A 16,677-nucleotide genomic window follows, 5' to 3' on the forward strand; every position below is an offset into this window, starting at 1 on the left:
CAGTTAATGTGAGAGATTAGATAGTAATAGTATATTAAAATATATTAACCGTGAAATACTAGTAATAATTTTTGTGTTGACATGTGATTTTGTAATAATTTTTTTAGGAGTTTGAAAATGAAATCATATTTAACGCGTCAAATGAATAGGTAAAGATTGGAGTTTAATGAGTTTGTATCATGGGTTGATATGCCGATTAAAATAGGTTATCTAGTTTATGACATAAATATATTACTAGAATTAGACGAGTGATCTATTTATTTAAGGATAAAAAGATATATATTTTTTTTTGTTTTAATTATAAATCTTGAAGAATTTATGTGTTTTATTTATGAAAATTTATTTTTAAATATAATTTGAGTTAAATAAATTAAAATTTAAAATAATCACAAGCAAGTGGTATATAGATTAACAAGACTCAATCTATTTATGATATTTGACTGATTATACGGATCAGTCTCTTATAATATTAAGCAGTTACACCTAACCTAACTTGCTTATAATATTAAGTCGGATTACATCTGTAGTATTTGTGTTGACAAATTTAACACTTAATTATGTGTGTTAAGCGAATTCGAATTGAATCCTTCACGCGATCCCGTTTTGATAGTCTTAAATCTTTCCAAACAATACAGCAAGTATTAAATCTCAGTCGGGAACTTTATAGTAATTTGCCTCTAAAAGAATTTAGAAGCAGCCGGACTTATTTGCAATTGCATCGCTCATTAAAGTGGCAAATGTATAGTGGGCCCTTTGTTTCATATTAATTGCTGATATGGCAAGATTTCATTAGCTTGAGTGACACACTCGTGGAAAGCTTCTTCTTCTTCTTTGATGGTATTTACAGAAAATTAATTAACTCATCTGAGGAACAGCGAGAGAACTCCGACTCCGAGGGAAGCATGGGAGCTCGCAAGAGAGTTGCTACTACAATTAACACAACCACTGCAACATCCATTTCAACAGATAAAAAAGCCGACCACAAACCTCAAGAAACTAATGACTCACCAATTGCATCTCCCAAATCAGGCTTTATTTTCAAGGTCTCTATTTTGCCATTGGCCCTTTACTTTTATTTGCTTTTCTACCACTATGAGATTCATCCTGCCCTTCAAAGATCAATCCTAATCAATGCTGCCCTTAGCCTTGCCGGCTTCTTCTTGACCGTTAAGTTAATTCCTGTGGCTTCTCGATACGTTTTGAGGAGGAATCTTTTTGGTTTTGATATTAACAAGAAGGGTACCCCTCATGGCAATGTTAAAGTGTGAGTTTTTTTTTTCGTTAATTGTTATTATTTTTTTTGCTTTTATTTCTTCGTTTTGGGGTATGTTTTGGATTTGGATTTAATTAAGTTTGTAGAGTGGATTGGTGAATTAGTGTGTTATCATAATCAAGAGGTAGGCATTAGCAATTTTCATTTCTCATTCTTGAGTGTAAAAGAAATTGTAAATGCAATTCTGCTATGTGTTTGATGTGAAATTTATATATCTGCTTTTGATTATATTGTTCTGTTTGAATTTATTTCAGTGGAAACAAGTTTCTAATGGTTGTTCCAATGAGACAATGTCTGTGTATACATCGTTGCTTTCTCTGGGAAGTCCATTCTCTTTTTGTGGTTTTCTTGGTCCCCTGTTTGCATTTGCCTAGTCTATGTCTCTTCAAACGATACATTACTGGATATAGTTGCTGTTGCACAAGTTAACCACTAGTTGGTTTTGAACTCTAAACTTTAACAGGAAATTTTGGAACTAATGATAACCATGGAGCTAGAAGATTAGTATTGTCACTAAGAAAGACAAAGTATCACTTTTTTTGGGCATTTTTCTTAACTCGTTGATTTCTTTTATCAAAAATTTCTCAATAATGCTACCCTATGTTTTGCAGGCCTGAGTCATTGGGTATTGTTGTTGGGATAGTCTTCCTGGTGTTGGCAATTGTATTTCAGTATTTTAACTTCACAGCAGATTCCAATGTAAGAGTGTTACTTTGTCAATCTGAGGACTTTTGCAAATTTGATGGCTTCTGTTTTTCCAGTTGCAATTTCTGATCTGAGTTGTTTGCACGCTTTTATCTTCTAGTCTTTTTTTTTTCCCCTTTTAGTTGTGTAAGTTTTAAGCTTATGTTGTAAAATTAAAGTGTATTTTGTTTTTAGTGCATTTGAGGGCATGCAGTACACCTGCTAGTAGTATGAAAACTAGTGCGCACAAACACACACAGACCAACTCTTTGTTATTAGATTTTGTTTACTTGGGAAAATAAAGTCTGACGAAGTATTTTTCTCTCCTTTGATCATCTGAGTTCTCCCTTTTGTTTCTCACTTTTATGGTGTACATCTCCTAATTTGTCGTCTGGGATTAGGTGAGAGTCCTCTTTGCATTAATGCCAGACTCTTGATTCATGAGAGCCTTTCTCCTAGTCCTAGACAATTCAGACTTGTGTTCATAATTTATTATCATATGCTTTAACTAATAGATTGTTAAGAGTATTAACAGCTTCACAATGCAGTGGCTTGTTGAGTACAATGCAGCACTAGCATCCATCTGCTTCATGACTCTACTTGGATTTGTGGATGATGTCCTTGATGTACCCTGGAGAGTGTAAGCGTTTACTTCTCCACTAAGTTTTTCTACCTTATATAATATTTTCCTTAATGCACGTTTCAACTGTTTCTCAGTAGCTTTCTTTTCTGAATAATGTCTGATGAGAACTGACATACACTAACTCATGTTAAGAGCAGAAAATTACTCCTGCCAACTATTGCTGCACTTCCGTTGTTGATGGCATATGCTGGACATACAACTATCATAATTCCAAAGCCACTTATCCCATATGTTGGGCTTGAGGTGTTGGACTTAGGTATTTTTTTTCTCATTCAATCCTGTGCCTGGTATGGATCTGCCTAAACTCCAGGCTGATCACATCTTTCCACCTCAAAAATGTGGCAGCTTTTGTATCCTCACTTTCTCTCTTGTTATTTTTTCCATTTTTTTTTATTCGAGTTTTGGGTTTCGCTCCACCTTAAAAATTGCCACCGTTTTGAGGTGGCAATATTTGATTGGCCTAGTATTTGGTTAGGCCCATAATGCTGGTGTAGGATAGGATTTCCTGCTTTGCACACCAAACTACTAGTTGCAAAGTTAGTGAGATTGTTGCTCTTAAATTTCCTGTGGAGGATTTCCTTTTTAGGATAGGATCTTAGATGTTTGTTCCTTTGCTGAGACTTCTGTTATTATTTGTACAAGAAAATTAAAACAATTGTTCAACTTTTGAGTCCAGAAGAGTTTTTCTATTTAGTCCTTTAGTGTATTTCTGTATCGTTTGTTGCTATTCCTTACATTTTTTTTTGTTTACTTTTTATAGGATGGATATATAAGCTATATATGGGGCTATTGGCAGTTTTTTGCACAAATTCCATTAACATCCATGCTGGCATAAATGGTCTTGAAGTTGGGCAAACAGTTGTGATTGCATCTGCTGTAAGCAAGTGTGAAGACTTGTAAACCAGTTGGAACTTGACCTGTTATGGACTCTTAGACAACTTTATCTATTTTTCAGATTTTGATACATAACATAATGCAAATTGGAGCATCTGTGGATCCTGAGTACCAGCAGGCTCATGCATTCTCTCTGTATCTTGTTCAACCCTTACTAGCCACTTCCATGGCTTTGCTTTCTTACAATTGGTAAGTTTGATTCTGTTTGTTACACTTGTTAATTTTCTTTCTGTGTGGTAAAATAATCTCTAATTATTGTCTCGTTTCTCTCAGGTATCCTTCTTCAGTTTTTGTTGGAGATACTTACACATACTTTGCCGGGATGACTATGGCTGTTGTTGGGATTTTAGGTCATTTTAGGTGTGTTTACCGAAATTTCCTTCCATATTTTGTTATTCTTTGATATTTTATTAAACAAGTTACTTTTCCATGCATGCTTGACTTGGAATCTACATAAGAAAATACTAGTCATATACTGAAGCTGAAGCATACTTGATCTGAGACTTGTATTTATGTAATAAACTTATTATCTCATCTGAAAACCAGTGTCAATCATGAAATTCTTCTAGATTAGTCTTTCCTATAATTACTTGATATGCTGAGTTTTCATGCACCACTTTATCTTTCTAAAGTCTAAAAGAATTTGTTCTTTTCAACAGTGAAACGCTCCTGATTTTCTTTTTACCTCAAGTTATAAACTTTCTGTTATCACTTCCCCAGGTTTGATCTGATAACTCTTTTCTATTTTTTAGTTTTTAACTTCTGTGTTTTTGGTAAGCCATCTAATTTGCAGTTCTGCTTGTTCAGCTTTTTGGCTTTGTTCATTGCCCACGACATCGCCTGCCAAGGTAGTTTTTTTATTCTTCACCTGCAGAGGGCTTTTGACATGGATCATTTTGTGGCTATCTTCTTATTTCCTTCTATTTTTTCCAGATTTGATCCTCAGACAGGATTGTTGACTGGAACCAATGATGGAACCCTTGTTAATGTTTATTTAAGAATTTTTGGCAGGAAGTCAGAAAGTTTACTTTGTGCTCATCTTCTTCTTGTTCAGGTGATGTATTCTTTTGTTTCTGCCTTTTCTGCTTTTGGTTTATGCTTTGCATGTCCCCTTCTCTCTCACTCTACTTTTCTCTTACTATTTTTTATGCATAGATTGATGTTATGTTGTTGGGGCTAGGAAAAGCATTAAAACATATAAAATGAAACAGGGTATTTGTCCCGAAAAAAGTTCATAGAGAGAGAGTATGAAAAGGATTGTCTCAATTTCAGTTCTTATTGGAAGTATGGGTTCTGCTGCCATTAGGGAGGAAAAAATTGTTGTCCAAGGAGCTGATGAATTAGAAGAATGATAAGTTATGAATTTAAGAGAATAGAAAGAGGCTTAGAATCCTTTTTAGATCGGGGGAAAGAGATAAAAGTCCTTTGAAACTGTCTCTGCTAGCTTCCTTTTTTCCTTCTGTTCACAGGCACAAGGCATGCTCCTCGTGTGTGCCTATAGAAAAGTCACATATCCATTTAAACTGGTTCTAGCCCAGCTTGGTGATGATCCTTTGAGGTATTATTTTTTTCCTTTGATTTGGCTGTGGTTAGTGTTCAAACTCCCAATCTCATAGCCCTTGAGGTAACTCTAGCACCATAGAGCCAAATCTAATTGATCTTGTACAACTTGTTTGTAACATATAGCGGCATTCTATTAATTGTACAGGTTATTCTATTATTTCCTTGTGTTATCTACAAAATCATATGTTTGCTGATGCATTATTGCAAAACTATGGATGTATGTAGAGGGAAAACCCCATTTGCCTCCTGAATTTTGACATTTTGGTCAATTGAGCCCTTTAACTTCAATTTGGATCAATTGAATCTCTGATTATTTTTAGTCAATCGAGACCTTAATAGAGTTCTAGCATTTGATGAAGCTGTTAGACACAATAAAAATTGCCATTTTTAGATGAAATAAAAGTATATGAGCCCCATCTGCATGTGAATGGTGGGAAAATTACCTCTTCCTCTCTTCCAAGTCAATAAGAATATTCGTGCAATTTCCTTAAATAAGTCCCTACAAGTCAATGAAGTGGGTTATACTGAATGTCTATTACAATCACGTGTGCAAATGAGGACTCAATTGACTAATAAGAGTCCTGGGATTCGATTAACTCGAATTGAAGGCCACACAATTCACCGGTGCGTCAAAGTTCATGTGACAAATTGGGTTCTTTCCCAATTTATGTTTTTATATGCTTAAAGGTTCATATGTATGAACGTTACCTTCATTTGACAGGGTATTGGATGCTGCTTCTGTTTCCTCCTGAGATATTTGCTTGCTGGCTGGTACAAGTAGAAGGTGGAACTTGAGAAACAATGTTTATTTTAGTTTGCTAATATGAAATGTCAGTTCATGTGTACTCTTTTTCAGTAGATACCAATTACATGCAATTTTGATCAGTCTATGCACTGATGCCTTTTGAGTTTGAGTTTTAACAGGTTATGTAATTTTGGCTTTTTAGGGAAGGATACTTTGTCAGGATAGGATATAATTTGTTTTAGTCTATGTATTTGGATGCAATGATCGAAATCAAACTTTCAGGTGACAATAAAAATTGAAGGATACACCATAATACCTAGTATTAAGTGAATATACAACTTGCCATAGATTTAAATTTGAATCTCTCCCTTAAAAAAAAAGAAAAAAAAAAAAGGTTTAAGCATACATGATCGTGTTATTCATTGAAATAACTTTTTTTTTATTATTATTATTGTAGACATAAATTGAGAAAATGATAAGGTTATAATTACTCGTTTTTATATAAATTCACTTTTATGATTATTTAATTTATGAAAAATGATGAAGTTGCTTCATGAAATTACAAAAGCCAATACGTTTTTCAACCAAGAGAAACTAGTGCTTCCACTATCCATGTATGTAATGTTCTAAATGAAAATATGGAATCCAAAACGAGACAGAACAAGATACCCCTGTTTACTGGATGTGAATAAAGCATGGAACTGCATTTTGGTGTTTAAGATAATACAATCAAAATAAGATTTTGAAAGAAAAATTAGAAAGGGATAACTTTACCAAATTGAAACTACTCTCACTTAAAGATGCTTTATCGGTATGAGGAGCCAAACTACAGAGAATACCTGCAAAAATCATTTCCCTCTTCTAATCATAGAGTGAGACCTTAAGATAACTGCACATCAAATACGTTATGTAAATGCAATGGGCATCAAAAGGGCGGCTTTAAGTCGCAATTGAATCACCATTGAAGTTAAAGTATCCAGTTAATGTTAAGGTAGAACGCAAGTGCCTGCTGCTAAAAGTTTTTTTTAAATTTAGTCTACATCCATAGCCTCCTTCTCATTGTTAGTGCTGGACCAAAGCTTGATGGTTCGATCATGCGATACAGTTGCAATATAGCCCCCATCTGCAACAATAAAAGTTAATTTTAAAAATGAAAAAGGAGGTACAAGACAATTTCAGAATGAAGCAACAGAATGATTAGAAATAAGCAGCGCCACATGCGCACTCTAATAAAGCAATTAACAGTAAATTTTTCAAGGAAAATCTAAAATAAGGTTCACATCCATCATTTTCTTGTCCCAACTTCCGAGGCACAAACATCAGAAGGGAATGCAGCAATTGAGAAACAAAGAAACAATGTGACAATATATGCATAATCAAGGATTTAGTCAATTTGTCAATAAATCAAAAGGCAAGCATAGAGAAATCATGACTTTTTTCTTTTTTGGTTTTCATTCCTATTTCTTCATGAATTATATTTTTGGGTAAATTATAGTCCTAATTGTTTACCCACATAAGTGTAAAGTCTAACAATTATTACAATGCAATACAGTCATCATAATGTTGTCATAAATTAATTGCATCAAGTACAAGAGTACTTAAGAGTTAGACATAAACAAAGATAAATATTAGTTTGTCACATCAGCATTACCAAAATTCTTTGTAATTTCAGACTAACTTGGAGTGATTAAACAGAGAGATAGGAAGGGGTTGTAACTTGTAAGTTCCAAAAACGTTATCTAGCTTATAATTAAAGATAACTCCATGGCTGAAAATGAAAATGATCCTGTTCTTTTATAAGTATTTAGTATAGAAAGTGAAAAGTCATTTCATACAACATATTCAGCATCCACCAACATAACAAAAGAACCACCAGCGGTTATTGAGGAGCTCTGAGATAAGTTCATATACCATTATTAGTTAATAACAACAATTGTGACAGTACATGATTATGAAACAACACAAACTCACCAAAGTTCCAAATGTCAGTTGCATAAAAATTAAAAGTACCTCGTTTTCAATAAATACCAGAAAAAGGGGAAATGTATACACTGACAGAAAACCAAAAAATTGAGCCTGTCAATTTTCACAAGAAAATGCATACACTTCATGATGGTCTTTACAAGGAGCTCCACTTAAACATAAAACAAACACTTCAGCAAAAGAAAATTGATAAAAATAATCAAACTAAGGGCATATTCAATTATTCATGGAGTTAGGAAAGTTACCTGAACCAACATCCAGAGAAGTTACTTTTGCTTCATGCCCTGATAATGTCTTGACAGGTTTGAAATCTCGACCTGACCAAACCTGATTAATACACGTAAAACATGGAACAATATGAACATAAATTCAAGACATTTGACCTATATGGAATGAAAGGAAACAAAAAAAAAAAAAAAAAAAAAAAAAACCTTGGCAGTCATGTCATAAGATGCAGTGACCAGGTAGTAGCCCTCCTGAGGCTCAAACTTCACTTGTGATATAAGATTTGCATGAGCCGGTATGATATACAAAGATTTTTTCTTCCTCAAATCCCATATTCGACAAGTATTATCTTCACCACCAGTGGCCAAATGATACCCATTGGGTGAAAAATTGATACCAAGAACCTGAAAAAAGGATACCAAACATGCACATAATTCCTCTAGCAACATTTAAAAAAAAAAAGGATTTTGGAACAAAGTTGAGAAAGATCATGTATAGATAGTCTTACCGGCTTGACATGACCTTCCAAAGCCAGAATACTTCTCCCAGTACGAAGGTCCCAAACACGTGCAAGTGCATCCAGTCCACAAGATCCTGCTAAAGAACCATCATGATGGAAGGCTATCCCATAGACACTCCGACTGTGACCCTCTTGAAGAAGCAACTCCACACCAGTATCTACATCCCATAGTCTCCACGTCTTGTCAAAGCTTGTAGTGCCCAAGTACTTCCCTGATGGATGGAAAGCTATGCGTGCAAGACGATCCAGATGGCCCTTAAATGTCTGAAGGACAGAACCATCAGTGTTCCACAACTTGGCAGTTCGATCAGCTGAAGCAGTTGCCACATGGTTTTCCACAGGAGAAAATGTAATATCTGTTGCACGCTCCGTGTGTCCTTTCAAGGTAGAAACCTTGTTTACTTGAGGCATGCTCCATATTTTAGCAACTCCACTTAAAGCACTACAAAGCAGAACCAATAAAGAAATATAATTACAACAGCAAGCCAGAAATTATAAATTCAAAATAATGAAGTGTATGGGTCACCAATCAACATTTTCATTACTTTAACAAGCAAAGAAATCCCTTTAACACAGAAAAAAATTCAGACTTTGGCATCATATACAATATTTAAATTCAAAATGAAATTCCATCTCTTACAACACTAAAATGCAGCTTTGATATCATCTACGCAGAAAAGTCAAAATTCAGCTATTAAATAGAAAAATGGGCAACAAATGACAGCAAAGAAGAAAATAAGGAAGAAACCAGAGGTAATAGGGAGAATCACCATGTGGCAAGAAGTTTTCCATCACTGGAGAAAGAACAACCAGAAAGTGGCCGATCATCTCCAATTTCACTACAGTCAAGAACCAGACCCCCAGCCTGCCTCAAAGCCCAATCAATTTCAGCATCTACATCTTCATCTGGATCATCCCTTTTCCTTCTAGCACGTTGAAGCCGCAATGCAGCTTTCTGAATAGAATATCTAGCAATATCAATTCTAGCATCCAATAGCTCTTTAGAACCCTCGGTATAAAATGGATACTGAATCATATCATCCTCATCTTCTTGTATGCCAGCAGTAGCAGCCTCCTCTTCTTCATGAGCTTTCATTAGTTTCTCCAATTGTCCTTCTGCATCCAGTTTGGCCATTAACATTCTTAACCTATCCCTTCTCTCCATCTCCCTTTCCCCAAAGAGTGTTATCGGCTCTCCCAACCTCCGAAGCCGAGTCCTAACCGCCATATCATTAGTAGGTACCGCGAGAGCAGCCGCACGCCGCCTCATCATCATATCCTGAATCATCTTCTGTTGCCGCTCTCTTTCTACTCTGCTTTCCTCAGAAATTAGATAATCTCCTATTGATCCATGAGCAGTTCCAGTAGGCCCCGAGTCATCGTGATCGGAATCTGAGTCACTCATTTTGGCTTCACCATTTGGCGGCCGAAGCACAGGTGGCCGGATTGGAAGAGGGGCTAATGGGCGAGGGATTGAAGGGGGAGGAACCGGAGGTATTGGAGCAATTGGAGGGATAAATGATTGGACTACTGGAGGGATTATTGGAGGGAGTTGTGGAATTAAGGTTTGATTATCGACAGCTACTGCAGTTGATGATTCTTCTGGTAAAGTTGCCGCCGGTAACGGACTTTCTTCTTCTGCTGTCATGATGCTTAGAAATTCGAAATTTTAACTATTCTGATAAGAATCAAGAGAGGCTTTGGGTGGTTCAGCAGTACGGTGGCGAAGTGGAAGTTTTGAAGAGTGCGTGGCTAGGGATTAGGAAGCAGTGTAGAGAGCAGTGCGGGAGCCAAACGAAGCGGGAGATAGATGGTCGCTTAAGATTATTATTATTATTATTATTATTTATCGTTATTTTTTACGTAAGATTTGAATTTTTTTTTCTTTTTTAAATATTGAGAAAGAAAAGAGATCGGAATCTATTATAATATCATTTACACTTATACATTAGTGTGTAATATTTGAATCTCAATAATACAACTAAATCAGAGTTTTTTAAATTAAAAATTGTTAAATAGTTGATTTAAATTAATTAATTTTAAGATTATTAGTCTTTTACTCTTTTATAGCACTTGCATTGCATATGTATATTAACATATATATTTATTAATAATTTAAATTTGATCCAAAAATTTAATAATTTAAATATTAAACATAATTATTATATAAATTAAATTTTTTAAAAAATATAAAATGTGAATATCATGCAAAATTTCATAAATAATATCTAAACACTCAATTTTTTTTTTTTTATGACTCGAAGAATATGTGTTGTTTAGTACGGTAGTCCTTCCCTTTGAATAATATTCATCAAATTATTCGAACTCGAGACTTTTCACTCATCATGTGATAAGATATAAATAATTATTTTAATATAAGTAATCTAGATGACCAATTATTAGGTATAAAAAATCAAGTTCAGAGGTACTAAACTATTATTATTTTTATAAAAACAATTAGTTAAGAGGAAATTAAAATGCATACACTTATTCAAGTCTTTTCTCCAAATATAATCTTTATTTGCATGTTTAACATTTGAAATATGCATGTGATGTATATCCATGAATTCAATGAAATTAAACAGGAAGAACTAAAAATATATTGATAAAAAGCAGTTTATATTAAATAGAAATTTAATGAAATTAAAATTTATTTTATTAATTATAAAACTTTTGGATCTAGTCGGCAAATTTAATTGTTCTTGTAACGGTTAGTTTTAAGTATTATCTTTAACTATTTTAATAGCTGTCAGCTGTTTTATTTGAAAGGTATGAAAATGAGAAACAATGTAAAAATACATAACGGGTATAGGTATCATAAAGAAATTATAAAACGATAAACTCTAATGAAGATAGCGCATTTCATGAAATACTAGATATATATTGTATTATCGAACACTATAATTAATTAAGATAATGCTTTTTAACTCTGTTAAAACACTAAACACTACACTACTTCAGACGTTGCTGCCGAACAGAGCTTTTATTTCATTAAGAAGAAAAATACAACTTGATCGTCCTCTTAAGGAAAAAGGTTCAAAAGTAGAAAGATCTCTTATTTCATTAAGAAGAAAAATACAACTTGATCGTCCTCTTAAGGAAAAAGGTTCAAAAGTAGAAAGATCTCGTGGTATAGCGAAAACAAAACATAGGAAAAACTTGGTCTATTTTAAAAAATACAATTACGGGCTAACTGTATTTCTCGAACCAGAAAGATCATATTGTAACTTTTTCAAAATATTTACAAAAACCAAATAAAAGGGCAAAATGACTGTTAAATTTTAATTTCTTTGTTAATTATTTTACTGGTATCCCAATATAATTGTAATCTGATTTTAAATGGCTGTAGCTTGCTTTTGTCTTTGCCTTCCTGCATAGACAAACAAGACAAAAAGAAACCAAACAAAAACAACTTTATATTATAACTTCAAGAAAAAAGTATCAAATCTCTATTAACTAAAGAATGTTTGGACAGCCCAACGTATTTGCATCATCAACCTGTCAAAAGAATTCATACAACCAACAAAAGGCATCTCATTTGCAGAACAATCTTACCATTTCTGAACTTACTATAAAAGCCTTCAAGATCATATAACATATATTGAGATGATTATTAAACATTCTTCAACTAACAAGACATATTTTTATCCCTACACTCTCCCAACACTAAGCTCTTGCTTTCCCAAGCAAGCTACAAAACTGCATTATAAACCGAATACTATGAGGACTTTGCCGATGAGGTACCATCCTATTTTATGTACTAGATGTTCTCACACATGAACAATTTAATAAAATAATAGGAAATAAAACAAACCTACTGTATTATATACTTCACACTTACAAAACTTGATTCACCCAATTCCGTGGAATTCCTTCTTCACCAAATCCGCCCGCCTTAGGTTACTGGTTCCCTACAAGCCCTGCCACAGCAGAGTCTCTTCTCCAAAAATTATTGTCAGTATACGTAATTCACCCTCTTCCTCCCTCTTCCATTCCTCAACCATCCACGATCCATTTGGTAGTCATCTCCGTGGAACCTCGTGGTCTTATATCTGGACATGTGCCAGCCAGCACCCTCTCTTTTCCTAGTATTTCCACCCCATGGTTCCCAGTTTCCACCACTTCTATCATCTACACTCTTCCAACTATTATAACTGTTGTCCAACTCATTATGATTATTTTTCCTTTCATAAGAATCATTCCAACAATTTTCCCACTCATTATCTACAACAGCTCCATTAGCTTGAGAAATGTTCTCATTATTGCGATTTCGGACACAATATTGGTATCTAGAATCCAGAGCTACAGCACCTACCTTTTGCAACTCCTCTTCAGCTTCGCCCCATCCAATACACGAGAATGACTGATTCGGGAGGAGAGAACTACCAAAAATCACTACTTCCTCCCCTTTATCTTTCTCATCAGGATATTTGGGTTCTCGCTCCAAATCCAAATATAATTCAGGGTCAATGTTTGAATTCCAATCAACTTCATCAATATAAATATCAGGATCAGGCAATGATATGTCACAAGGAAGGCCATTAATCTTTGCCCAGAACCGATTTTTAGCATTGTGAAATGCCTCCTCGCCAGCAGAGTCATTCCATTGAACAACATTCTCATAGAGGTACATAGACTTTTTGGTTTCCAATAGCTTGCGCCATGGAACCAAACCAACTGAATAGCAAAATCTTTTCTCCCATGATGGTATCGTAGGTTGCCAACTACCTGGAAACAAAGAGCGTAAAATGTAAGCTCAAGTATCACAAATATACAACTTAAAGAATTACTGTTAGAAAGAAAGGCAAAAACATGATTTTTAAATGAAGTAGCAAATGTAGAGTAATAAAAACCGGATACTTGTTTGCTGAAATATAAATTAATAGAAAGCATGGTAATTAAAAAGATATTTACCAGATAAAGCAATAGAAAATACCACCAATGTTCAACAACAATTATGCCTCAGAAAAACCCAAAAACAACTACCTTGTACACTTTCATATTTTTCACTTCCGGTGCCTCTCTTACACCATTTGCACACACTTCGAGGATAAAATATAAAAAGACAGTTTAGTGTTTTCCATATTGGACTCTTAATCGGCCATGTATGACAGAGATCATCAGTATGTTTCTAGATTTAATCCTCCACTTTTGAGAACCAGACCAACAGAAAATAGTTAAATCAAACTTCCCAGTACTTTGTCCATAATGCTTTAAACTAGCTGTGAAATTAGTTGAACATAATTGTAACAGAAAAAGAAAAAGCATATGCCAAAGTACAGTCATAATGATTCAAACACAAAACTAGTTCTATCTGAAAATAAGCAACAAAATGAGTAACACCTAAGCAAAGATAAAGTAGGAACTGTGAATTTCACTTACCAAATTTTCAGATACCAACAAACCACATTACACAAGCAGAGCAAAACAAGAAACCAGGACCAAAAAACAACTCCCAAAATATAAGTAGAAACAATAAATAGTATGAAAAGTTCAACCAAGAACTACCTATCCCCTCTAAAATTAAGCGAGGCCTACGAATAAAACAAATTGTAACCCTTATAAAAAAACGTGTCTCACCATCCAAAATGATCAATTGTATATACTAATCCCTAAAACGAAACGCTAAAACAAGAAAAAATATATTATCACCAAAAAAAAAAAAAAATACTAACCAATTCAAAACAAATTAAAGAGAGAAAATAAAAACTCGTCCTAATTTTCTAGAATATCCAATCTTAACAAAATCTATTCTTCTAATAAAATCCATAAACTGATTATGTAATATCTCAGGAGACAATTTCGCAACTACATAAAAACAGAGGATTCCAAACAAAAATCTAATAAGAAGCCACCTTCTTTATCATGAAAATAAATCATATTCCAAGAAAACACAAAGAAGCAACGCGTTTCTTAAGAAAAAAAGAATGAAGGAAAGAAAGAAAGAAAAAGGAAGAAGAACATACCTTGAGTAGGTTTTCTATGGTGTGATCTTGTCCCCTCAAACTCTTGATAATGAATTTCACCCTTGTGTCTCCTCCTGTTGCTCATAATCAAATCTGAAAGGCCAAAATCTTCCAAAAACAACAAAAACACAAATATTCGTTTAACAAGAAAAGAAAGCCAAACGGGGTTTAAACATTCAAAAAAAGAAACAATGCAAGAAACGACAATCTTGAAATTTGAAAAATTAAGAAAGAAAAGAAGAAAGAAAAGGGCAGTTGTGATTCGCTAAGAAAAAGATGATTGAAACACAAACACGTTTAAGATTTGGCCAAAGAATTGAAAGAATTGCAGGATTTTAAGGAGCTTAGTTAGGGTGATCACAACAAGGAAAAGAAAAGTTGCGGGTTTTTTTGTTTTCTGGGAATTGTAGAAGCCCCTTGTATTTTTAATTTGGTTTGTCTAAGCATATATAACCCTTGACATTTGTTTAAATTACTAAATTGTTCTATAAGCTTTGCTTAACAAGTTATCTTCCTTCCTTGCTCGGAAAGGACTTTGTCAGTGTTTGAGAATGTTGACTGCAAATATAAAATCCCACGCTGATTACGTGGCTTGTTTGTATGACTGTAGGTACTACGTAGGCTTGTTATTTCCCTTTTTGCCCTTATTCAATAGGACTGTACAAGATTTGTGACATTATTATGATTCAAAATAGTAGCAATGGATAGGATAATTAAGCTATCATCATTTCCTCTGTCATCCTATCTACCGTTTTAATCGACTGGATCATTATTATCTAGTCTGTATTTAGATGGAATTTTTTTTTTTAAAGATGATGAAAAGTATGTAGGAAAACGAGTTTTTTCCTTATTTGAAAATTAAAAAAAATATGGAAGAAGCAATCTTTTTTTTATCCAGAGATTTAAAAAAAATAAAGAAAAAAAATAATTATAAAAAGAAAATTGATAGTAAAATATTAAATTATTAGTTTAGTAAAGTATTAGCTCATTAAATTATTCCTTATGAAAATGACATTTTAGTAATAATAGCTACATCGATGATTTTGCATGATTTCCTTAATTCTCGTGAAATTCTCTAATTTGACACCTAATATAATATAAAATGGAAGTGGTATATTTCTTTCTTAATAAATACTTTGTCCATACTATATATATATATTTTTTTCATTTTCTTTTTTCGTCTATTCCAAAATGTATTTCTATCTCATTTTGAAAAGATTATTTATTATTTTTTCTAAAAAAATTATTTATTATTTAATCTTAATATACCTCCTATTTAATGTACATCCATATTTACAATTGTATATACATCATTTAATAATATTCTTTCTATCTCATTTTATTTGCACAGTTTGACAAAATATGCATATTAAGAATTTAGTGAACAAAGATTATTTTGTCGTATTTTAACCTTAACTCATTAAAATATTAATAAAATCGTTTATTTAATTAATAATTATAAATATTATTACGAAAAAAATAATTATTTACAATGCTTAAATTTATAAACTTTATAGACATTTTGAGACGTTCCAAAAAGAAATAATAAACAAACAAAATGGGATGAAGAGATTATTGTACAGAGATATTTTTGGAGAAAACTAAATAAAAGATATACTTCAACTATATTAATTAGTTCTTGTTAATCTATGTGAAATTCAAACTAGGCTTATACGCAAGAGATGTAGAGAATATAACAACAAAACGCTACATCATCATTAATTAAATCTTGATAAAAACAAAATTAAAATTTTAATCTTTTAAAAAAATTCTATTTAACAAATGATTTATTATAGTTTGATTAATTTTGAGAAAATTGAATGCAAATCATTTTATTTTAACGGAATACTAATACAAGTTCAAAATTATGGAATAGAAACGAAAGTTCAAAATTCAAATTACATTAACATTATTATAAATATTTCTTCAGATTACTGTAACCCCTTAGAGAAATCATTTATAAATCAAAATTTTGGTATTTTCTATGAAAATTTGAAAAATTAAATTTTATCGAATTCAATTCTATAAATTTAAATTTATTTTACCACATAGGTGACTCTTTATATTCTACTTATTAACAAGCACTATATATATAGTTTTTTGTGTTAGGAGTATTTAGGATTTTGAAAAAATGTAATATAGTGGCAAAGTTGAATTTTGCAATTTCAAGCGGAAACGTAA

General features: G+C 32.9%; 3 protein-coding genes across 3 annotated transcripts; 1 reads left to right on the plus strand and 2 right to left on the minus strand.

Moving 5' to 3' along the window:
- The first annotated feature begins 738 nt into the window (after positions 1–738).
- Positions 739–6,115, plus strand: GPT (UDP-glcnac-adolichol phosphate glcnac-1-p-transferase). The gene is made up of 11 exons (XM_012230552.4): positions 739–1,264; positions 1,885–1,972; positions 2,506–2,597; positions 2,738–2,856; positions 3,361–3,476; positions 3,556–3,683; positions 3,768–3,854; positions 4,154–4,214; positions 4,302–4,342; positions 4,428–4,548; positions 5,779–6,115. The coding sequence occupies exons 1-11, from the start codon at positions 903–905 to the stop codon at positions 5,836–5,838; spliced, it is 1,275 nt and encodes a 424-aa protein (XP_012085942.1). The 5' UTR covers positions 739–902; the 3' UTR covers positions 5,839–6,115.
- A 340-nt stretch (positions 6,116–6,455) lies between these two features.
- On the minus strand, positions 6,456–10,356 carry LIS (WD-40 repeat family protein / small nuclear ribonucleoprotein Prp4p-like protein). The gene is made up of 5 exons (XM_012230553.4): positions 9,301–10,356; positions 8,519–8,972; positions 8,217–8,414; positions 8,031–8,112; positions 6,456–6,925 (listed from the first exon to the last, which is right to left on the minus strand). Exons 1-5 carry the CDS (start codon positions 10,176–10,178, stop codon positions 6,834–6,836), a joined length of 1,704 nt encoding a protein of 567 aa, XP_012085943.2. The 5' UTR covers positions 10,179–10,356; the 3' UTR covers positions 6,456–6,833.
- Positions 10,357–12,067: 1,711 nt separating this feature from the next.
- On the minus strand, positions 12,068–15,018 carry LOC105645055 (uncharacterized). Its single transcript, XM_012230554.4, has 2 exons — positions 14,497–15,018; positions 12,068–13,258 (listed from the first exon to the last, which is right to left on the minus strand). Exons 1-2 carry the CDS (start codon positions 14,579–14,581, stop codon positions 12,486–12,488), a joined length of 858 nt encoding a protein of 285 aa, XP_012085944.1. The 5' UTR covers positions 14,582–15,018; the 3' UTR covers positions 12,068–12,485.
- Positions 15,019–16,677: the final 1,659 nt, after the last annotated feature.

This window comes from Jatropha curcas, chromosome 2, assembly GCF_041381405.1.
Source record: "Jatropha curcas cultivar XTBG-Jc1 chromosome 2, XTBG_Jcur_1.0, whole genome shotgun sequence".
Lineage (NCBI taxonomy): Eukaryota > Viridiplantae > Streptophyta > Magnoliopsida > Malpighiales > Euphorbiaceae > Jatropha > Jatropha curcas.

Excerpts from the sequence above, each read along its gene's own strand:
- GPT (XM_012230552.4), top strand. The coding sequence starts at position 903 with ATGGGAGCTCGCAAGAGAGTTGCTACTACAATTAACACAACCACTGCA. Across the intron at positions 1,973-2,505 it reads ACTTCACAGCAGATTCCAAT|TGGCTTGTTGAGTACAATGC; the intron begins GTAAGAGTGTTA and ends TTCACAATGCAG. Across the intron at positions 4,549-5,778 it reads CTCATCTTCTTCTTGTTCAG|GGTATTGGATGCTGCTTCTG; the intron begins GTGATGTATTCT and ends TTCATTTGACAG.
- LIS (XM_012230553.4), bottom strand. The coding sequence starts at position 10,178 with ATGACAGCAGAAGAAGAAAGTCCGTTACCGGCGGCAACTTTACCAGAA. Across the intron at positions 8,973-9,300 it reads GGAAAACTTCTTGCCACATG|TGCTTTAAGTGGAGTTGCTA; the intron begins GTGATTCTCCCT and ends TCTGCTTTGTAG. Across the intron at positions 8,113-8,216 it reads CTTATGACATGACTGCCAAG|GTTTGGTCAGGTCGAGATTT; the intron begins GTTTTTTTTTTT and ends TGTATTAATCAG.
- LOC105645055 (XM_012230554.4), bottom strand. The coding sequence starts at position 14,581 with ATGAGCAACAGGAGGAGACACAAGGGTGAAATTCATTATCAAGAGTTT. Across the intron at positions 13,259-14,496 it reads CCATAGAAAACCTACTCAAG|GTAGTTGGCAACCTACGATA; the intron begins GTATGTTCTTCT and ends CTTTGTTTCCAG.